The sequence below is a fragment of the Berkeleyomyces rouxiae genome (genome assembly GCF_048999995.1).
Source record: "Berkeleyomyces rouxiae strain 22BRR77 chromosome Unknown BrBRR77_ptg000004l, whole genome shotgun sequence".
In the NCBI taxonomy this organism is placed as follows: Eukaryota; Fungi; Ascomycota; class Sordariomycetes; order Microascales; family Ceratocystidaceae; genus Berkeleyomyces; species Berkeleyomyces rouxiae.
In genome coordinates, this window is record NW_027396494.1 from 1,001,940 (window position 1) to 1,024,147 (window position 22,208).

The following is a 22,208-nucleotide window of genomic DNA, read 5'->3' on the forward strand; positions in this document are numbered from 1 at the left end:
GTGCTTGTACATACATAGGGTTAGACAGGTCGTTGAAAGCCCCTAGTTAGCACATTGCACGACAACATGGCATTCGGCTTCGGCATACTGGGACAAGCGCCACTACACGATACAACACAAAAGTCGCCGCAGCTAGCCAGCATGATACACCAGGCACCACAGAGCCTCAACCAAACAACTCCTCGGATTTTCCGAGAAGAGCGAGAAGCACCATAAATAACGCCGAAGTTCAGGCTGGTTTAGCTTGGTCGATTCTAGTTGCTGCTTCTCCAACAAAGAAGTTGTGTTGTGTCGAGAGGATAGGACTTGGATGTTGGGTGCGGCCGTAGGCTCTGGGCGATCTGCTGTCTTTTCTCTCCTTCATCAGCTCTTCTCTCCTTTTTCCCTCGCTCGGCGTTACTTTAAATCATTTCCCTCGCCACTAGACCGCTCTGGGATAGGAAGCCATGGCCCAAACATGACAGCACACCCCCCTACATCCTAGTATGTTTTCTTCCGTGCTTCTTCCTGAACATATGCCAATGCAGAGCCGCAACGACTATGGTGCTGATAAAAATTTAGCTGGAGCTGGTGGGCCTGAAAACGAAGCTCAACAACACTGGCAAAATGGGTGAACTAACTAGATATGAGGGGGTAAGGGGGCTGATGGGGCCCGTAGTCAGACTGCTTATACGTGTCCGTCGTTCGTTGTTACGGCTAGACCTCGCGCCATAGGTCAAACGACAGACCAGCAGTGTTACATACTCACAGCTCTGGGCTTGGTGGATGGATACAGCTACCACATTAAGGGCGTGGGAAAAGAGAGGTCGAGGCCTGCTCATAAGGTCATGTGCTTCGGTCTTTGGTCTCACCAGCTCCATTCCCCCCTGTGGTTGATCCACAGTGCAGTTGAACTATCCAGGTCTCGTTCTCACGTGGCTTTGACCTTGCACTTTGCTGTATCATGTCGTTTCGCGGATGTCTGTAGTGAGGAGTGAGGAGTGTGGAACGGGGGCTGGCGGGACAGTTTGGCCTGCTTCTTTCGCGTATGTAGCTACTTGTAGATCACCTGTCAAGGGACCTCTAGGGATGGACCTTGGGATAGCATGGCCAGACAGAGGGCGAGCGAGACCGACAGGCCAGGCAAGGTTTAGTGCAGCTTCTGCCATGTCTCTTCCGCCCAAGCGACAGTCATGCGAGTACAAGCGTACTTGCGACTATACTTGGTTGGATGTAGTATACAGTTAGCCACTTACCTGAGGGCCTAACGAAAGCTTGCATCACTTCAAGTCAAGCGGTCGTCGATGTCCAAGGACGTGCTTTGGCGCATGGGTCACTTTGTGCCCGGTACCGGTACCCGCATATTACGGAGAGAGGCTACTCGAGCCCCAGATGGCCAGAAATATGCGAGCAGCCAGAGAAACGAGAAAGCCTGTGACAAATCAGTCTGGAGATTGCGGAGATGAGTGAAACGGGACTGAGCTTATGCCGATGCTGATTTTCTGGGGAAATGGGATGAAGCTATGTGCAAAATCGACACGGCAGTTCTCGAATTGCTCTGGCTGTGATTGGTTCAATCAGGTAGTCCCTAGGGTTGGTGTAAGCACTGTCTTTACAGGGTTAGCTACAACGTCGGTTTTGGCAGCTTTCATGATGGAAATACCTTTTTTTCATATTCTAGGCAGGATTAGCATATGACGGGGTCTTTTGTTCATGGATCCAAAATTGTAGGGAACACATCAGGCTCAGCAAAAGTTGGGGCGGAGCGTGGAATAGAGTCCATTGATTCGTAGCTGGACTAAAGTGCCAAAACGCCGGAACCAAATAGCACTGTAAAGGACCAGTTTTTGCTCCGTTCAGCGAAACGCCAGTCACAAAACGCAGCCTTGATGTAATACAGTGTGTAGTGTCTGCTCGCACGCATGCACTGTAACCACCCCATTATAGCGGGGTTTCTACACGCAAAGTCAGGCAGCTGTATAGCTGAGCTTTGCTGACTTCCAGCCTTGCACTCTTCGTGACGAAACGCTACGTTTGACTCTCTATTCTCTCCATATTCGTGCATATAGAGCAGCAACCTCGCTGCTTCATTTCACCTTGTAAGCAGAGAATAGCCCTTTTCAGCTTCGTAAGAAATGGCGTGCCCTCATGTCGACTCGTTAGGTAAGAGAAACGCAGCCCCCGATCCGATGCGCCGATCCGCCTCGGGCTTTGCCGCTAACCCAAGCTTTGACAATCTCCGCGGCTACGGCAGCCCTCGAACCGCCGCGTTTATCGCAGTCCGTCTATCGCGAGGACTGCACCCAGTGCTTCGACAATATTGTACGTGAAGTGTCCCAGCCGAGGCCTTGGTTCCGGACACCCTGCTGATCACAGACTTTGCGCCCATCGCTTTAGGACGATGCCACGGGCCTGGATGTCTGTCTTCAGTGCTTCAATGGTGGCTGTACTGGTAGCCGGAGCCATGCCGCCCTTCACAGCTCGCTGAGAAGCCACCCGCTGGTTGCCAACATCCGCCGAGTGCGCAAAGTCGTTGAGCGCGAGGAGCCTCCGCTCAAGATGTCCAAGCTTGCAATCGCCGCCGAGACCGAAGCCGACCGCTATGATACCATTGTGACTGCCCGCTGCTTAGAGTGCGCTATTGATCTCGACAAGACCAGCCCAAAGCTCGAGCACGTGATATCCGGCCTGATGAAGGCAAACACCTTCTCCCGCCAGGAAGAAGTCAAGGCGTGGGAGCTAGAGCTGACCGAGTGCGAGCATATTCTCTGTCTCCAGCAAGATCCAGCAAAGGAAATCAAGTCTGGAGACCTTGGCCACTGCACATCCTGTGATCTTCACGAGAACCTTTGGCTATGTATGCAGTGCGGCAATCTTGGCTGTGGTCGTAAGCAGCTTGGTGGCGTTGACGGCAACTCGCATGGCCTTGCTCATGCAACCGAATTTGGCCACGGAGTTGCTGTAAAGCTGGGCTCCATTACCCCCGAGGGAAATGCCGACGTTTACTGTTACAAGTGCGACGAGGAGCGCGTCGACAAAAGCCTGGCCTCGCACCTGGCCCATTGGGGCATCAACCTTGCAGATCGCCAAAAAACTGAAAAAAGCCTGACGGAGATGCAGATTGAGCAGAACCTGCGATGGGACTTTAGCATGACAACTAGCGACGGCCAACAGCTGCTTCCTGTTTTTGGCCCGGAGTTGACCGGCCTGAAGAACCTTGGTAATAGCTGCTACCTTGCTAGTATCCTGCAGTGTCTTTTTGACTTGCCGGCATTCAAAGACCGCTACTACAAGCCTGATGATCTCCCACCAAGTGTGTTTGAGCCTGCGTCTGATCTAGAGACTCAGCTCCAAAAGGTTGCCGACGGCTTGGCTTCTGGACGCTACTCGAAACCCGATGTCAACAGCGCATCCCAATCGCCATCTTCGCTCAATGATGCCGGCAAGGATCCCGAGCCTGTACATCAGCGTGGCATCGCTCCCGCCATGCTCAAGCATCTCATTGGCCGTGGACATGAAGAGTTTTCGACAATGCGTCAGCAGGATGCATTCGAGCTACTTCAGCACCTCTTCACGCTGATTACACGCGCCAGCAGAGCCGATGGAACCCCCGATCCCACGCTCAAGTTTCGTTTCGCCCTGGAGCAAAGGTTACAGTGCCTCGGCTGCAAGAAGGTGCGGTACAGTTCCACTGAACAGGATAGCATCTTTGTTGATGTCCCCAAAGAGAAGATTGACGCCCCCGAGGGTAGCGAGGAAGAAAAGGACACCTACCGCACGGTTACACTGAAGGAGTGTCTTGATCGATTCACAGGCGAAGAAAGGGTTGAACTGACGTGCGCCGCATGCGATAGCAAAAGAGGCTATATCAAGCGCCAGCTCTTCAAGACACTTCCCGAAGTGTTGGTTGTGAACGCCAGCAAGATGACAGTCATCAATTGGGTGCCTGTCAAGGTGGATGTCCCTGTCATCATGCCGCTGGAGCCCTTCCTAATGGATGAATACTTGTCCAAGGGCTTACAGCCAGACGAGGAAGAGCTGCCAGAAGAGACGAAGCCTGAGGCACCTGCATTTGTGCCTGACGCCACAGCCATGGCCATGCTGGAAGGCATGGGCTTCCCTCCTAACCGCTGTCACCGCGGCCTGCACGCCACGGGAAACAACGACGCCAATGCTGCCATGGAGTGGATATTCGCTCACATGGACGATGTGGACATTGACAGTCCACTGGTGCTGGGCTCCAGTGCTAGTGCTGCTGGGTCTTTGACGGCAGACCCCGAGAAGATCCAGATGTTGACGGACATGGGCTTTGCCGTCCCCCAGGCCAAGAAGGCCCTGCGCGAGACGGGTGGGGACATGGAAGGTGCAGTGACTTGGCTCTTTTCCCATCCTGATGATCCGGGCGACGATGGATCGGAGACCGTGCAACAGCAGGGTGGTGAGCAGGCGGCCAAGGGCGCTTCTGTTGCAGGGAGTGCCGAAGTGCCAGCCAAGTTCCAGTTGCAGTCGCTGGTCTGTCACAAGGGCACGAGCATTCATACAGGGTAAGCTTTGTCTGTTTTCTTTTGTTCTTTCTCTTCTTGTTACTAACACACTTCCTTTTGCTCCATAGCCATTACGTCGCTTTTGTACGCAAACAGATTGATGGCCAGGACACTTGGGTGCTATTCAATGACGAAAAGGTCGTCAAGGCTGTAGACGTCGACGAGATGGCCAAGTTTGCCTATGTCTATTTCTTTACAAGGGTCTAGAAGGGGAACACGACTAATGCCACAACGCAGCCAAGCTGTCTAGAAGACAAGATGGAGGCAAGTTGAAGAGCATAGACATAAACAAAGACAACGGGGATGCCATCCGAATACACAGCTGGTCTTGCTTTATTATCGTGATGTATAACAACGACTGGGCCTTGTGACTTCCATCTCTATAGCGCCTGATCCACAGCATATCGTACAGGCAACTATAGCTAACAAGCTCTGGACATCTTTGATTTTTTCAGGATGCGTAGGGAAGGATATGCGGGGGAGAAAGTCTTCTCGAGGTCCTTCTCATGTGGCTTCCTTTGTGCAATCCTCCTAGAATAAAAAGAAAAAACAGGTCGTTGGAGCACGAAGCAATGAACCAAAAAAAAAAACCCGGGGGAGGGAAGAGCTTCCCAGGGGGGGAAGATTAAACAATAAAATAAAACAAAAAAGAAAAACAGCGGAACATAGGGCGGCGGTCTAAACGGACGGACCCTAGAATGCCACCGTAGTGAGGCCGAGAGAGTCCGGCAAACAAGAAACAACGCAGAAAGAAAGAAGGATTCAAGGAAAGTGGGAGGAAAGAGACAACAATGGGGCGGGAAAAGAAAATAGATAAACTAGGACGAAACCTTTTTTGTTTCAACTAACTATCTAACTACCCCAAGAAGGAACAAGTTTCTTTGAAGAGTCTCGTGAAGCTATCATGGGAATGGGGACGTTGATGTGGTACAAGGCTGACGAATTGTGGAGACGTCGAGTATCAAGTCCCAAGTTCCACGTCAAGTTCCTCGGACGAGGCTGGTGGGATATGTATATACAAAGTTATGAATTTGGAAAGCACACAATAAAAGTAGTTACTTGTATCACAAGCTACTGACGTCATGTGTTTGACGACGTTCAAGACCTGCTGGAGCCCATAAGAAAGACATCATTCCATTTGCAAGCCACGAGAGACTCTCACGAGCTGAGATGGTCATACAACGCATTCATTATTAAGCAAGACAAATGGTACGTAAACAAGACAAAAAGAAAAGGCTCTAAAAAATCTCCCCTTCTCCCTTGCTGGTTCCTCCTGGGGACGCCACGCCATCACAGGCTCCTCAGCCCGTGTAGCGGTAGCTCACGATTGTATCCACGCGGTGGTTGCTCGTGCTGAAGCCGCGCAGCTGGACACGCTCTGCATTCTCGATTTCCTTGGCGTCCGAGTCACCCCACTCGACAGGCACGTCGCTGTCGGCATCGGCATACACGAGCACGTTGAACGTGCAGTCGCCCTGCAGCTGTGGCAGGAAGGTGACGGACGCCGTGATTTGCCGGAAGAGCGCTGAGATTTCGTCTTGGATTTCCTTTTCGGTCTTTTCGGGCTCGAGAGCAGATGGGGCTGGGGCGGGCGCGGATGCGTTTTCATCGGCCGTCTTGGACTTGGACTTGGAAGGCTTCGCGTTGAAGATTTGTACCTAGGAAATAGTGTAAGCCAGAGGTCAATGTGCTATTGTATTGTTGGCTGGGGGTGATGGGGCGCAACAATGGCATTTTTGAGACGAAGAGCAAAGGTCACTTACATCAAACTGCCAACGCTCAACATGCTCACCCGTGTCTTTGTCTGTAATCACAATCACGAGCTTGGAGATTTTGCCGCCCAACATCCACTTGTCCAATTGGCCCATAATCTTCTTGATATACGCCTTGACTTGGTCGTCCGAGGAAACTGTTGAATATTAGCACCTGGCACTTGGATCATGTACTAAATGGAAGAGCCTACCGAGCATATTCAGCCCATACTTCTTAACACTACATGCGTATTAGAACATATGAACAGCGATACCATTGAGCAAGAACATGTCGACTTACGCTGTGAAGTCCTCTGCCGGGTACACGCCACGTTGGAAGCTGCAGAAAGTGCTCAGTTGGTTAACATCCATGCAAAAAAAAAACTAAGGCTGTAACACGCCTTAGCAGCCGCCCATATTTGACGTCATGGGCAGTCTCGGCGACGGCGACACATTGCATTGTCCCGCAGATGAGAAACGTACAGGATCGAGTGGATCGAGTATTGGAACTATCGCAAGCTGTTAGCCTCTCGTCGGCACACAAGCAACGAGCATGCAAAACTCACAAACTCTGTCACCATGCGCGCACTGCCCTTGAGCGCCAGCTTGTGCGTCTTCTTGCCATCCGAGTCCTTGTCTTTGTCCTTGGAGGACGACTTGGACTTTTTGGTCTTGACGGGCTTCTCTGGCTTTTCCATCGCGGAGAGGCTAGAAAGAAAAATGCGTGGGAGGCAGGCTGGTGGCGCTTGATTAACTCGGCGAAGGCGTTAAAACGCGTCTCGTTCGTCTCGGCGTGCGGGCGAAATGCTTCGTTGGCGATGGGGCGGGACAAGTCCAGAATGACAGCTTTTTAGCTTTCTGCAAGCTTCGCCTGATGTGCTACCCGATCTGTTTACTTTCTACCTAAAAAGGGAGACGGTGGGGCAACCGAGACAGCCCAGGGTTAGAGTATGAGGGTTAGTGCCAAACCCCTAATTACTTCACCGTGGACCATAGAATGCCTCCTCTTAACGACCATGAATACTCAAGCAAGCGAACAAGACAACGATACAGGTTTTGTCTAGGAGTAACTAGCTGAAGAGCTGAAACGAATTATCTGGCAAAGAAAACATTGTATCATTAGGAAAGGGTTACCACTCTAATAAACAACTCAGTTAGCGGAAGTCAACCCATTAGAAATGCAAGTCAAGCCGATCTGATAGTCGTTGAAGAAAGAACATGCCAAATATTAATGTAGCACTAATTGGTGTGGTGTTGTTGCAATATCAAGCTATACATGGCCATTAAAGAAGCTTGCATTACATATCCAGAGTGCCATCACCTGCGCTGTCGTGATGATGTTGGCCATCCTCCTCATCCTTCATCAACCGGCCACGAAACGCAAACCTTCCCCACGGACACTTGACCACCCACTGAACACCATCAACGACCATCTCGCGCCGCCCCCGCTCCACCATTGCCTCGCGGACACTGATTCCCGGGACAAAGCCAGGGATCTCCTCTGCGCTGACACGCAGCCACCCGCGCCAGCCCGTCCAGACCTGTCCTCCCGGCGCACCAATAACAATCGTGCCCCACCACTCACGGCTGGCGCTCTGGTGCGAGCCGTAGATCATCCACTGCTGTGCCTTGGCCACGACGTCGCGCACCTGCGCTGTGATCAAGGCGGCAGTCGACGAGGCCAGAGTCGGGCCCGGCGGCATGCGGAAAACATGGATGTGGGCAATGTCTGCGCGCGAGCTCGTCAGCCGCGTGGCGTCAAATCGGGATTCTAGGTCAACGAGCGTCACCGTCTTGTTCTGTGGCGGGGAGACGAGGTGGTCAAGCAGGGCGTGGATGAAGGGCATGGATCGGCCATTCACAGATAGCTGCGCCGCTTGTGTCTCTTGGAAGTTACGCAAGGCTAGAGCATCGAGGGTTGGGACTCCAGTCTTCTTGGGCAAGTATGATTTTTGTGTAGTCGTGGCATCTTTTGAGAGAACTGTAGATCGAAGAGCAGCGAGGACCTTGATATCAAGAGTGGTATGTTGTTAGGGTTGCGGAACTCGAGGGTTATGAAGATACCAACTTTGGCGAACTTTGGCTCACCTCATCCAGCGAGACCTCGACGACTTCTGCGAGAACCTGCGATCCCGTATCCGCTGCAAGTCCCAGATCAATCATTGAGCCGCAATATCTTCTTCTTCGTTTGGTGCGCGCAGCAACTTTCTGCCGAGGTGTAGCCGCCGTTTTCTTTCTTTCCTTTTTTTTTTTTTTCCCTTTCTGCCCCCCGCCAGCCGCCAGCCGCCAGCCGCTATCTTCTCTCTCGTTGCCGCTGACAATGGCTCCCCCGGCAAAGCAGGTCGTGCTGGGCGAGCTACAAGACGCCGTGCAACTCGACGCCAAGGGCAAGCGCCGCAAGACAGTTGACGCGCGCAATATCGAGCTGGCGCAGTGTCCGCTCAAGGCGATGACGCAGTACAACTGCGACGTGGTGGAGGACCGGGTGCGCTGCCAGATGATGTTTCGATTTTTCCGACAGTAAGTTTGTTGGCTGGGCGAGTCGGAGAGGCGGGCTTTGTTCTGGTCTGCTCTGGGCTATGTTTGTGTGTGTTTGTAAACAAACGGCTGATGTGCGTGGTCGTGTAGATGTCAGGACAAAAAAGGCCCATTTACGGTCGAGACGACGGCTTGGGAATCACCAGAGGTTACCCAGCCAATCATGGACAAGATGGAATGGGAGACTCAGGCCAAGTTCAAGACACGCTCGGGCTAGACAAAGATTACCGAATACTCACAGTTACTCATAAAGACATACATACCAACATGGACGTCTTCAAACAATGGCTCTTTTAAATATTGCGTCTCTGTTTACACAGTAATCATCTTGATAATAACAACAAAAAAAACACATGATCCGCACAGGTTCTTCTATTCAAAGTCCATAAGCCAAGCGCAACCAGCACATGGCCTGAGACTCGCAACTCAGAGAGAGAGACAGATAGAGAGTCTCTCGCTCCTTGTCACTGTAACCAGTGGTCTGCAGAGCTTGGCCAAATGACCGAGTTTAAGCAGAGCTTTCACGCTCAGCCTCCAGCTTGGCGTAGAAGGTGTCACGGGCCTCACGGCGGGGAATGTGGAAGCCGTACCTGCGATTGGGTTATGCTGTTAGATTGGGATTCACGTGTATTACACTCGGGAGCGCGTAGCAGAGAGATCGGGGGTGTGACGGCTGCCCACGTTGCTCGTTTCTGGGCCATGGTCAAGTAGGAGTTTGAGGTCGGAGGAAGAGAGTCAGGACGAATGCTTACCACCAAGCATTGGCCAAAGCGAAGCCGCCACCTATAACATTGAGTTAGCAACAGAACATCTACGTTCTCTCCAATCGACAATGGACGTACCAAAGGCGATACCGAGGTCCAGAATCAGACGACGGCGGAGCATCTGCAAGCAAAGAAGAAAAAAAGGTCAGCGATTGAGCACACCCACAGCAGAGGCCCCAATGCCCCCAGAAACAAAGCAAGCCAAGCCCGCGGCTTTTCCGAATTCCCTGATAGTGGACGTTTAGCAGTGGTGCGTTAGCTCTCTGGCAATGTTTGCGTTAGTTGCGCAAAGCTGCAAGCTCTTCAAGGGCCGATTCGGGATCATGCAAATGGATACATTGCCGCCCGGAGGAATCGAACGAGCCCGAGCATCGTGAGGCAGCGTAAATATTGCAGGCAGAGGGCCAGCAGCACCGCGAAGCAGCCCAAAAGGCGAACAAGGAAAAGTCGAGGCACGCAAGAAAGAAAACCGGAAAGTCAAGCAGCCGAGGGTGAGCGGAGATGTCGTACGCCAGTGATAGGAGCAACCATTGTGAAGATATGGGGCGGGGCCGGATAAGATGAAGAATCGGTCGGTAAGCGGGTGTTGTGCGTGCGGAAGCAGAGGAGAGGAGAGGTTCCGAGAAGAAAGTCAATTCGGCAAAGGATGGCAAAGTCGAGGGCGATGATCTGATTTCGCAGGCGGAAATCGGCCATAATTCGATGTTTCGCGGATGGGCCTTCCGCCAGCCAATCACAGCGCTGTAGAAAAATTCCCGTAGTCACGTGATGCTGTTCTCGGTGGGGGGGGGGACGGGTTTTGCTCTGGTCTGTGTTCCACAGCCTTGTGACCCAGGCCGCCGAAGCAAAGAAGTCTTTTATGGAGCCCGCAGAGACCGGCTTGTGTTTGACGGCTTGAAGTGGCATTTCCAGCTTTGACGGCCGACTGCACGCATCAAGTACCGCCGACGGCACATTATCCCGAACCCCGGAACCTCCGTCGCCCTCCCGGTTCCGCTTCCAACTGCCCAGCTCCTCCGCCAGTGCTCCGCCACCGCCACCATGAGCTTTGCGGCGCCTACAAGGCGGCTTGCCCTGTCTGGTATGCAATCCACCACTGCCATAACCGGCCAATGGCTTCTCTCCCTCCAGATCCCGTGGCTGACCCTCCCTCTGCAGCCCCGTCGCTCGCGGCGTACCGCCCAGGCCCGGCGTCACTCGTGCACGCCCGCGCCAAGTCCAGCTGGTCGCTCAAGTCGCTGAACCCATTCGCCTCGCGCAAAGTGACAGCACCAACGGCGCAGAACCTCGACGACCCGACGACGCGTAAACAGCTGTACCAGCAGAGCTTTGCGCCCAAGGTTGAGGGCAGCATCTTTGAAGACGAAGTCAAGACGGCCCAGGCTGTCGAGCGCGAGGACCGCGCCGAGCGCGTGCTCGACCCGTCGGCCCTCGTGGCCGGCCGCGACCCCGATCCGCGCGGCCGCCTGCGCTGGCAGCGCGCTGCCGTCGCCAAGATGGTCCTGCGCCGTGGCGCCGAGTCCACCCAGGACGTCATTGCTCGCACCGAGCGCACCATGACCTTCAAGTCCCCCTTGATGCCCACCAGCTCAAAGAAGATGATGTACCTCGCACAGCAGATTGCCGGCAAGCCGCTCGACGACGCTGTTCTGCAGATGCGCTACAGCAAGAAGAAGATGGGTAAAGAGATTAAGCTCCAGCTCGAGGAGGCGCGGGATCGTGCCATTGCCGTCTACGGTATGGGCCTGGGCAAGGCCACTGGCGAGGCCGAGGCTGCCGAGCCCCGTAATGTCCAGGACCGCAATGGCGTATGGAGAAATATCGAGGACCCTTCAAGCATCTATATTGATCAGGCCTGGGTCAACAAGGGTACCAAGCGGTACAAGAGAACCATCCATCTGGGCCGTGGTAGACGGGTGCCCATCCGGTCCCACCAAGCCAGTAAGTATTTCTCTGTATTCTTTTTTTTTCATTTACCCAAACACGATCGCTCACAATCAATACCCAACAGCTATTTCCGTCATCCTCAAGGAAGAGCGTACACGCATCCGTCTCCACGACGAGAAGAAGGCAAAGAAAGACCGTCAGGGCCCGTGGGTGCATCTGCCCCATCGTCCCGTGTCAGCCCAACACCAGCATTATCTGTGGTAGGCGGGCTGTGGTGTGGCATGCTTCCTTCTTCCAACTTCTAGATTGTCCTTGTTTTTATGTCTGTGCTACTACTACCTTTTTGGCTGCATCGAAGCCGTGTATTCTATGAACCGCCGCAATGGTGTACTTTTCTTTTTTTTCAGTTTCTGACGTTTATGTGTTGTTCATGTGTGTAACTGAGGTGAGTGATATCCCGAGGTCTATATAGACTTGTAGATAAGGGATGGCACCAAGTGATCATTGTGTATTTTGTTATGCCATCTATTAGAAAGGAACACGACCCGTGATCCTAAACTATACACAAGGCGAATTGAATCACAAAAGAAACATAATAACTATGACGTCTCAGAAGAAAAACGGCTCAAATAACAGCCCTGCAACAGAGATATCAAGCTGGCTAAAGAAGAAAAATAAAAGGAAAACTTTAACAAAGCGCCGCCGACAAAGGAGAGAAGACACAAGGCAAGACCAAACTTCTGACAAGAAAAAGAAAAAAAAGAAGTAAAAAAGCAAGCAAAGATAATATTGGACAAAAGAAACGAAAGGGCACGAGGAAGTTGAATGAATGATGGTGTCGTTGTGTGGTGGAATTGACAACGTTTTTCTCCCTCTGGTTTCGTGGCATCGTGACAAGGCAAAGAACAAAGGCATAGGGACCAAGATATTTTCAGACTTGGAATGAGGGAGGGAAATGCCCTGAATATCACAAGCACAAGCTTCCGCGTTTCCCTCCCTGTTCTAGCATCCCTCCGTCAGATTTGACTTTTTGGGGGCGGAGAGGTCGGTCCGTCCCTCCCTTGAACCTAATTTGATGGTGCCGCTCGAGGAATCATATCCTCGTAGCGTGTGGCCTTGAGTTCACCAGGAGTGTCGGGCAGCCGCTGATGAGTGCTGCTATAGCCAAACTGGCTGCCTGTGCCGGCCATGGGGCTCGCGCTGAACTTGTCGCTATACTCCGCCTGTTGCTTGGACTTTTTGAGGAAGAAGGTGCCTGCGATGACGATCATGGCCAGAGCAACAGCACCGACGCCAATACCAATGCCGGCCTTAGCAGCATTGGACAGACCTGACGACTTTTTCGAGTCGCCCGAATCGTTGTCTGAAGTGGACGTAGTTGTCGGGGTCATGCCAGCACCAAAGGTAGAAGACGACTAAATCAGGATGTCAGCAAAAGAGAGGAAGGAATGTTGTTCTTGGCATGCAGAATGACTTACAGCAGACGACGAAGTCGATGAAGCAATAACAGAGGTAACCATGGTAGAATTAGTACCAATACCAATGATGCTTGAAGATTGGACTGCATTTGTAGGAACGACAACACCAGCCACAGACGATGTGACAGCGGGATTAGCTGCTGCAGGTGTGCTGACTCCGGGAGCGGCAGCCGGGCTAGTCGTCGAGCTCACTACCGGGGTCGCAGAAGAAGCGGAGCTAGAACTAGAGGCGGCACCGGGATCGGCAGAGGAGCTAGAGCTTGAGCCGGCAGCAGGGCACATGGTCGAGATGTAAGTGTTAAGCTGCGCAAGTTCAGCAGCGGCGCAAGACTTAGTTGTGCAATCGATGGCACCACTGGAAAATGCGGGAGCTGCGCAAATGCAAGCAGTGTCTGCTGCCGAGGTACAGCCAAAGGTGGTAGCCTGAGCAAGCATGTTTGATACACAGGTTTGAGGGCAGGCGGGCAGCGAACTCAACTGAGCAGAAGCAGTGCCGAGAGCTAGCGAAGCCGCCACGGCGCGGAGCAAAAGAGGAGAGCGCATTATGACCAAAGATTATGTCCCCAGAATAATATTGAAGAGAAAGCTGTGCAAGTGCGCAGGCAAAGAGAAAGGCCCTCTGGTGGAGGTATCTCTTTGCTTTTGTGTCTGCCACAGAACGACAGTCGTGGAAACTCGTGCGGCGGGCTATCTGCAAGGCATGCAAAGCGACGCAGTTCTGAGCCGTTGATTTTGGCAGAGAATTTTAAGTTTCTAGGCGAGCCGAAAGAGAAATGCAAGCGAGGCAATTTGCACGGTATTCGACAGAAGGTTGCGACAGGCGGGAATGAAGGGACCGTGGTGATGGAATGCCCGCGAGGTGTAGACGTGAGACAAGCAACAGCTGTGGACTGTGTAGGCCAGATGCAAAATGGGTTTTTGGTGTTGAGGTCTTGATCTCGGCCCAGCAACCAGGTGGATGGCGAGTTTCAAATGGATTTCCCAAAGTGGCGATGGTGGATTTCTACGTCTGGCCCAACTGGCAACGGGAAATTTATAGCGGCGAATAAAACTGCCGTCTAGAGATACTAGTATCCGAGCACAGAAGCGATTTCTGTTGTCGATTGCTTGGTTACAGCCCGATTTGGAAATGTGTTGTGTAGAGAATGAGCGAGCGGGTTGATGGTATTGTTTACTATGGTGCGCGGTGGAAGCAAGTCTGTGATGATGGTACAAGTAAAAGGAAAGGCTGGTGGAGAAAGTAAGGAGCGTGTGGTGGTCGGAAAAGAAAAGAAAAACAAAAAAAAAAAAAGAGGAACAAGAAGCAGAAGCCCAAGTGAAGGTCGAAATGAGGCGTTCGTGATCAGAAAAGAAGAAGAAAAAGAAAAGGCAGAAAAAGAAGGTTCGAAGCGGAAAGGAACAAAATAAAAGAGAAAATAATGCATGACTGACGGACGGGGAAAGGGGAAGCCGCCAAATGTTTGGCCAGGATTCGAGAACAACGAGGGGAAGGAAGGGGAGGGGAGGGGGTGCGTAGTAACCAGTTATTACATTGCATAACTAACTAGTTACATCCAGGCCAGGTAGTTTCCAGATCCCGCTTGCTGCTGTGGCATTACTGCATGATTGCAGTATTGGCAGCAGCTGCGTCTCTGCGGCGGCGGCAACAGCAACTGCTAGCAGCTTCCTGCTAACTGCCTCTACTGCACCGTCTGCTGTTGCCGTTTCTGCTGCCGCGGCCAGTGTTCCATGTTCCACGTTCCATGTTGCACCACAACCTCCTCCAACCTCGATGTGGCAGCCCAGGCCAGTCTATAGATACACGCGCACTCGCTGTTTCTTGCACATAGTTACGTGGTACTTATGCTCCAGGTACAAGCCACCCTGAGCCCATCGTGAAGCTCCAGTCGAGTTGAGTCGCGCCTAGAGTGCCAGCGACACTTCACTGACAGACTCGTCCAGCAGGTCACTAACACAGTTGGCATGAATCAAATAAAGTGGCCTGTCCATTCCTCTACCCCTCGGGCGGTTCCCTTTATGTCCAGGGACGGCGCCCGATGTATTGGCCACTAGTCAAATGACATGCGATAGTGGTACTATGTAGTACTTGAACGACAAATACTTGAGACTGACTCCAGGGAGCCGGCCAGCTGGCGTATGTGGAAAGGGAGCAGGGCAATAGTCAAGAGAGTTGCTTCAAGATCAAAGTGCAGAATGGAGTAGTTGAGCCATCGCTTAATCTGCTGTTGGTCTTCTGTAACGGAAATGCAGGAGTCAGGAGGGCCAGCTGCATGCTTCGCATCCGTTGCAGATAAAGCCTAGAAACTACATTACATTTCAAACGCTGGCACATAGAATAAGCATCTGCCATTACGTCGTTACGTTGGATGGCCGCCATCGTGGCTGGAAGGTTCTTTGGAGAAACAGCCGGCGGCAAATAAAGAACCCTTTGCATTGGCAGTGTTTGAGCTAGAAAAAGCGTGTATACATGTACCAACTCCCACTCAAGCGTAATATGCGTGATAAAGTACACAAGCCACAAGCCGCGTGCTTCCACTTGCTGGCCCTGGTCCCTGGTCTAACTGCTGTGGGATTAGTGCACGTCTGTCCAGACGGCTATCCATGTCTCTGCCCTTGTCTTGTTTTATGGCACCCGCCCCAAGTTTTCACACATGTGCCTCGCTAGCCGCCTGTCACAAACTCAGCAGCAGCTCCAAAACCAGCGGTACTCGCAGCTTGAGGCCAAGGAGGCACAACATACACCAACTGTCACAGGCCATCCATCTGCTCAGCCGGTAGCTTGTGGCTTGTGGCTGTGGTTTGTGAGCCCGATCTTGACGCTATTTGGTACGCTCCACCAGTCCACAGGTCTTCCGTCTCTCCCGGATTCGAATTATGTCTCTTCACGTCTGCTGATCCAGTTCCTGGCACTCTCGGCCATGGCATGAACTTGACAACCGATGAAAGGCCCGCCAGCGGTAGGAGCGCTGTCATGGTGACACAGACCGCAACTCGTAAGCTCGGGTCGTGCGTGTATCCAATTTTGGCTGCCTCTTTCTGGGGTCGGGCGCTTATGTACATATGTATGTAAGCTAGGACGGCCAGAATAAACCCTCGGAACCCTAATGTTGGACATGACGGCCAGGGCGCATTACCCAACGTGCAAAATCACGCCTGGACAGTGCGGAGATTGCTCCTGAGACACAGGCGACAGCGGGTGCCCCCGAAGCTGGAAAATTTTCACCAAATTTCGGGATTTTGGCTGTGCAAGTCGTAATTATGCTCAGCCTGCATTACATCCGCTTGCTTGTTTTTATCCTGGGCTTCCAGACTTGAAAATTGGCGTGTCTGTGGCTAGGGTTATATGCAACCCACATCAACCATCTCCAGAACCAACATAACATCGTATAGCTGGCCCGGCAACTATTATCTCCGTCATTGGCTGTTGTCATTAATAGTTTTACAGTAAATTACAGTGCATACACACAAAGGCGACAAAAAGGAGGGCCGGCAGGAGAAGACACCAAGCCAGCTGGGCCATGCTTGGCTGGATTGCCGGATTGCTGCAGCGTCTGTAAATATGCATCCAGCGCTATAAACCGTCGATCAGGGAGCTGTTAGCTTGTTTCAGAACAAAATTAGGATTCAGACAGAGAACCACGCGCGATAGAGGCTGGACATACGTGGTGGTGAGAACTGTGGCCGAGCAGCATCGTCAATGGAAGCACGACGCATATTCAATCGTGCCTGACCAGAGTGCACAAGCTAACGCACTCGTTATCTTTCTGTAAATACATCATGGTGCATAGGCTAGTCTGAAATGGCCCGCGCTGGTCTAGAACGCCAGGCATCTGGGTTTTGTGTTTGCTGACCAGCCCAGACTCGCAGACTCGCAGACTCGACCTGTTCGCCTGCCTGTCTGTGTAGTCGTATAATTGTAGTCCTATAGCCATCTGGTCATGTCGATACTCGCCCAAGCTGTCTGCAACTATAACAAGCACCCAGCCAAAATGGGCAGTTTGGCCATAAGCAAAGTGCGCGTTATCTTATCTCAGCGATATGTGATTGGCCGTGGAGACTCAGCAGAGATGGATGCATTGAAGCTGCCATTTGCGGCAAACTTCACATCACGTTGAAGAATGGCTTAACTATTTGCGTTGCAACTATAACGAACCACTTAATTGTGTAGTTGGTGGGAGCCGTGGGACTATCGGGGACGTGATGAACAGACTGGGCAGAGAGGTGAGCTGGAGAGAGTAAAGCACAAAGTTGAGGATGGCAAAATTAGGGTTGACTGACGATGTAGTTATGACAGAAAGGAAAACCCGCTGTGGATAAAAGACAAGACCATAGTTAATGTGGCATCCATACATACTTGTGCAAATAACTACTCGCACTAGAAGCTCCGGCCTGCCTGGCCCAGTTCTGTTCTGCCTGCCGCCGTTTGGTCTTCTGTTTGTCCTTCTGTTTGCTCCGGTGTTTGGTTTGCTTTGCCCCTCCCACCAAAAAAAAAAGCAGCTGCCGTGGTTGCGCCCTTTCCCTTTTCTGGCGTCTCTCTGTCTCTATGGGGATTGGCTTTGTCCCTTGAAGATCTGCACGTTTCCTTCTTCATTTTTTTCCTGTCGCTGCTTTTGCGTGGGTTTATTTTGTTCAGGCCGCCCAGGAAAATTCAGACGGACTATTTGTCTTTTGCTCCCAAGACCAAGCAAAAGCCTCGTTTCTCTCTCCTTTTGCCTGTTTTCCTCGTGCCACCCGACATAGCAGAGCTGACTGACTGAGGCGCAAAATTATCTTTGGTGTCAGCATTGAGCCAAGCTTTAGCGGCCCTGCTCTCTTCCTCGTTGACATCGACTTAGTACGCTGGAATCGCGTTCTTGTTTTCTCTTGTCTCTCCATTTGCCTCATTTTTTTTTTCGCCCACCTACATCTACTGTAACACCCCGCGATTAATAGCTGCTACGACTGCTGCGCTTACCGACCACGCGATACCCCAACTCCGAATACCATTGGTCCATCATATTTCCCTTCTCTCGTTTCCCTTGGGCATCCTGCTGCCAGAAAGAAGCAGACCTCGAGTGCTACGCTACGTCATTGTCTATGCGACGGTACCTTAACCCACGCTTGTCTTGTTTCCCACTCCGAGCAACTGTCGAGACCTAAAACAGCTTCAGTCTACTCTCACTTGGATCGCATCGCAACCTGCGCAACCTTGAGTGCACCTCCCATCTACCGAGAAATAAACTCAGATTTCCTACCGACGGAAATACGTAACTCGGCCAACGCCCGCTGTATACCCACGCTGCTCTCGCCAGCCTCGTGCCATCTGTTGGCTTTGGCTTTGGCTGGCTATTACTAGGTTGCGCATCCACTACTTTGACCACACCCGCCGCGCCCCGCCCTACATACTGCAATGGCTACTCCCGTGGGCCAAGATAACTGGCTTGCCTATCTCGAGGAAGCATCGCGAAATGTCAAAGACCTAGAATCTTGCGCCGCTACCCTCGAACACTACCGAAGAGCCATTGACGCCGAGACGGGGAGCTTGGTGATATGGCGCGCTTACTGCGAGTTCTTTCATTCACTGTACGTCGATGCTTTAGATCCACGCCGGCCCGGTTCGAGGCTTGCGTGCTGGCCTAATGAAGAGCTCATGTTGGCCCATGACATGTTCACTCTGGATGCGACACTGCAGCTGTGGCAGCAGGGCTATGAGGCCATCCGCTACCGCCTGAGCGACAGTCACATTTTATGGAATCGCTGGATCGGCCTGGAAATGGAACAGCTGGTCCGAACGAGAACGCCCGAAGGCATACGCCGTGTTACCCACCTGTATCGCAACCGTCTGATAACCCCCCACATCAAATGGGACGAGACCGCTTCTAGCTTTGCTTCATTCTTGTCAGAATTCAATCGCGCTGCCTGGGAGTCGACCATGCAGCAGATTACTGAGAGTGCGCAAACTGCCAAAACCGTCATGCGGGGGAACCGTGAAGATTTCGAATACAAGCTCGACAAGGCGCAGCGCGAAAACCGCCACGATATCGAGCGGTCTGTCTTTCTGGAATACCTTGACTGGGAAGTCAACAATGCTTCGTTCCACCTGCGAAAAAACACACCCGATTGTCAGCTCTTCCATGATGTTTGCACTGGGCTTTTCTCCCGGGCCCTGACTGGCATGTTTACACGCGACGAGGGTGTTTGGGAGGACTATATTGTACACCTATGTAGCAACATGCCCATGGATAAGCCCAAAGACTTGTCAAATCTGCTACAGGTGCTTCAACGTGCTACCGATCACTGTCCCTGGTCTGGAAATTTGTGGTCCCGCTATATTCTTGCAGCCGAACAGGCTCGCACACCCTTTGAAGATGTCGAGCGCATAAAACACGCCGCTACTGCATCGTCTGAGCTTCTGGAAGGCGGACTGGAAAGTCTAGTTTCCATGTACATTGCCTGGTGTGGCTTCCTGAAGCGTCGGGCTGTCGAGGAGGGTGGCGAATCCCTTGACCATGCAGACATGGGTTTTGCGGCAGCCTTGGAAGACATCAAGATCCACGGCCGCAAGTTGTACGGCAAAGACGAATACAAAGGAGACCCCATGTTCAGAGTAGAGAGGATTTTTATCGAGTATCTAACGGAAGGGAAACGCAATATCGAAGATGCTCGCGAATATTGGAACACACTTGCCCGGAAACCGCTCTATGCCGACAACTATATTTTCTGGCAGCAATACTTTTCATGGGAGATGATGGTTTATGGACATGAACTGCTCTCCGCTGGAAGCCCTGCCCGACCCGCTGCCCCCCCAGGGCCAAGACTGCGTGTACCATTCCACGCAACGACCGTGTTAAAACGCGCTATTGAACGAAGAACACTGGACTGGCCTGAGCAACTGCTAGAGTTCTATCTTCAACATTGCAATGAATATGAAACCGTCGATACTATCCGTTTCGCCCAGGACCTGGTGCGACGAACATCCAAGTTTGTGGCCAAGCGGCGTGATAGGGAAAGAGCAGCCGCCTATGAAGATCACCAAGCTATACAGGCCCAAGCCCAAGCCCAAGCCCAAGCCCAAGCCCAAGCAGCCCAGGATGGGGCTCAGTCTGAAGCTGAGGCTGCGGTTATATCAAAAGAGCATGGCCAACAACAATCCTCACAAGACCAAAATAATAATCAAACCTCTCCATCTACTGGCAAGCGCAAGCGCGATGCGGTTGAAGACGACACCAATGGACTCAGCAATAGAGCCACCAATTCCGACACCAGCAAACGCCCAAAGACCAGTTCATCTACAGAGGAGACCAGCCCGTCAACAGATGACATGGAAGCAAAGCCCAAGAGAGATCGTGAAAACACCACTGTCATTGTTGGTGGTCTCCCAGAAGGAGTGACGGTCGGCGCCATTAAGAAATACCTGCGCGAGTTCGGACAAATTCACAATGTGCTCTTAGTTCCAGAGGCAGACAAGACCACGACAGCCATGGTGGAATTCGATTCACACGACGATGCCAATTCGGTCATTATGCTACGCAACGGCAAGTACTTTGGAGAAAACCAGCTCGCTGTGTCTTCAGGCTTTAATTTGACTGTCTTCGTAACAAACTACCCACCGGCAGCTGACGATGCGTTTATTCGGAACCTCTTCAAGGAGTCTGGCGATATTCTTAGTATCCGCTGGCCTAGCCTCAAGTATAACGCACATCGTCGCTTCTGTTATGTGACCTTCCGTTCGCAGGAAGGGTCATCTAAAGCTGTGGCCTTGGACGGCAAGAAGCTGGAGAACAAGTACCGCCTCGAGGTTAAATACTCTGACCCTGCGAACAAGCGCAAGCGCCAAGGTGCCACATCAGAAGGTCGCGAGGTTCATGTTGCAAACATCGACAGCGATGCAACTGAAGAAGAGCTACAGGCCGTATTCTCCAAGTACGGGGCTGTCGAAAGCGTTCGACTTCTTCGGGCAATGAATGGCCGCAACTTTGGGACCGCATTCGTGGTGTTTGAGACTGCAGAACAGGCCGTTAAGGCAGCCACGGAGCTGAACAACGTCAAGTTCCGCAGTCGTATTATCCGCGTGGAAATCTCGCAGCACCGCAACTTCAAGAATAGTGCCAAGACTAATGCAGATGGCGATGGCGCAGCGGCCACGACTTCCGAAGGAGGCTTTTCCACCGTCTCTGCCGCTGAAATCGAGGCACGCAGCATCGCCCTGATGGACCTACCAGACACAGTCAATGACGCCCGCGTCAAGGCACTCGTCGCCCCCATTGGCGAGATCATCAAGTTTGTCCTCCTGCCTGCCCAAGGCAGCGCCAAGATTGAATTCGCCGACTCCGCAACTGCCGGCAAGGCCCAGCTGCAGCTCAACGGCATCGAGTTTGAGGGCTGCACCCTCCGCACCGGCACACTCAAGGACCTGCGCCACGGCAAGCCCCCTGCCGCCACCGCCACTGCCACCGCCGCCCCGTCTTCCTCTTACTCTTCGGCGCCCAAGAGCGCGGCGCCTCCCAAGCTCTTTGCCCCGCCAAAGCGCACGCTGGGCAAGGTCGCTGGCCCCAGGCGCGGCGGCCTCGTCATCCCGGCCGCTCAACGGGTGGCGGCCGCCGCACCCCAGGTCGCACCAACGGGCCCCGCGGCGCCAGCGGACGCCTCGAATCCGGCGGCGCCCAAGACAAATGGCATGAAGAGCAATGCCGACTTCAAGGCACTGTTCCTGGCGGGCAAGAAGTAGTAGGAGTTGGGATAGACATGGATGGATTTAAGGGAGTCGCACGTGTGCACGTGTGGTTTTGCTCTCTTTGACAAACAAAAAAAAAAGCTTTCTTTTTTATTTCTTTTTTCTCTCTATGATATTTGGGGAAAATCTTTTTGCTTTTTTTTTTCATTTTGTTTTTTTTAATGTCCGCTTTTGGCTCACGCTTCATCTAGTTTTACTCGTCTTTTTCTTTTCTTGTTTAGCTTAGACAGGCTCGTCTACATTTTCTTGTTCTTTTTTTTTTTTTCGTGCCTCGTGGCTCTTAGTGTTTAATCTCACGACACCTATCCTAATCATTTGTTCCTTTTTTTTTCTTGTCTTGGAGGTGAATTTCATGAGTCTACGTGCATGCAAGTTCTCGTTGCTAAATCAAGACATTCCCCGTTTGGTGTAACACCATGCATGTATATCCATCTCCTTCATGTTTCCACGTAAGCTCACGTAAGCATGTGTTCTTCTGTCTTCGTACATACAGATATCTAGACCGAACAAACTCGCTCGCAAAAATACACATTCACCTTGCATGAAATCGCGGG

At 52.2% G+C, this 22,208-nt stretch overlaps 8 protein-coding genes across 8 annotated transcripts; 4 read left to right on the top strand and 4 right to left on the bottom strand.

The window, feature by feature from the left end:
- Positions 1-2,114: 2,114 nt before the first annotated feature.
- BROUX77_004496 (uncharacterized protein) lies at positions 2,115-4,730 on the top strand (the record flags this gene model as incomplete). Its single annotated transcript, XM_073749264.1, has 4 exons — positions 2,115-2,142; positions 2,234-2,301; positions 2,377-4,523; positions 4,592-4,730. 4 exons carry the CDS (start codon positions 2,115-2,117, stop codon positions 4,728-4,730), a joined length of 2,382 nt encoding a protein of 793 aa, XP_073604953.1.
- Positions 4,731-5,824: 1,094 nt separating this feature from the next.
- BROUX77_004497 (uncharacterized protein) lies at positions 5,825-6,972 on the bottom strand (the record flags this gene model as incomplete). Its single annotated transcript, XM_073749265.1, has 6 exons — positions 5,825-6,181; positions 6,287-6,432; positions 6,487-6,515; positions 6,576-6,614; positions 6,758-6,783; positions 6,841-6,972. 6 exons carry the CDS (start codon positions 6,970-6,972, stop codon positions 5,825-5,827), a joined length of 729 nt encoding a protein of 242 aa, XP_073604954.1.
- A 600-nt stretch (positions 6,973-7,572) lies between these two features.
- On the bottom strand, positions 7,573-8,437 carry BROUX77_004498 (uncharacterized protein; the record flags this gene model as incomplete). The annotated part of the gene is made up of 2 exons (XM_073749268.1): positions 7,573-8,280; positions 8,363-8,437. The coding sequence occupies 2 exons, from the start codon at positions 8,435-8,437 to the stop codon at positions 7,573-7,575; spliced, it is 783 nt and encodes a 260-aa protein (XP_073604955.1).
- A 157-nt stretch (positions 8,438-8,594) lies between these two features.
- BROUX77_004499 (uncharacterized protein) lies at positions 8,595-9,029 on the top strand (the record flags this gene model as incomplete). Its single annotated transcript, XM_073749269.1, has 2 exons — positions 8,595-8,794; positions 8,903-9,029. 2 exons carry the CDS (start codon positions 8,595-8,597, stop codon positions 9,027-9,029), a joined length of 327 nt encoding a protein of 108 aa, XP_073604956.1.
- Positions 9,030-9,320: 291 nt separating this feature from the next.
- On the bottom strand, positions 9,321-10,107 carry BROUX77_004500 (uncharacterized protein; the record flags this gene model as incomplete). Its single annotated transcript, XM_073749270.1, has 4 exons — positions 9,321-9,402; positions 9,565-9,595; positions 9,655-9,697; positions 10,087-10,107. The coding sequence occupies 4 exons, from the start codon at positions 10,105-10,107 to the stop codon at positions 9,321-9,323; spliced, it is 177 nt and encodes a 58-aa protein (XP_073604957.1).
- Positions 10,108-10,617: 510 nt separating this feature from the next.
- On the top strand, positions 10,618-11,727 carry BROUX77_004501 (uncharacterized protein; the record flags this gene model as incomplete). The annotated part of the gene is made up of 3 exons (XM_073749271.1): positions 10,618-10,657; positions 10,735-11,517; positions 11,588-11,727. 3 exons carry the CDS (start codon positions 10,618-10,620, stop codon positions 11,725-11,727), a joined length of 963 nt encoding a protein of 320 aa, XP_073604958.1.
- Positions 11,728-12,530: 803 nt separating this feature from the next.
- Positions 12,531-13,484, bottom strand: BROUX77_004502 (uncharacterized protein; the record flags this gene model as incomplete). The annotated part of the gene is made up of 2 exons (XM_073749272.1): positions 12,531-12,878; positions 12,942-13,484. The coding sequence occupies 2 exons, from the start codon at positions 13,482-13,484 to the stop codon at positions 12,531-12,533; spliced, it is 891 nt and encodes a 296-aa protein (XP_073604959.1).
- Positions 13,485-18,330: 4,846 nt separating this feature from the next.
- BROUX77_004503 (uncharacterized protein) lies at positions 18,331-21,648 on the top strand (the record flags this gene model as incomplete). The annotated part of the gene is made up of 1 exon (XM_073749273.1): positions 18,331-21,648. One exon carries the CDS (start codon positions 18,331-18,333, stop codon positions 21,646-21,648), a length of 3,318 nt encoding a protein of 1,105 aa, XP_073604960.1.
- Positions 21,649-22,208: the final 560 nt, after the last annotated feature.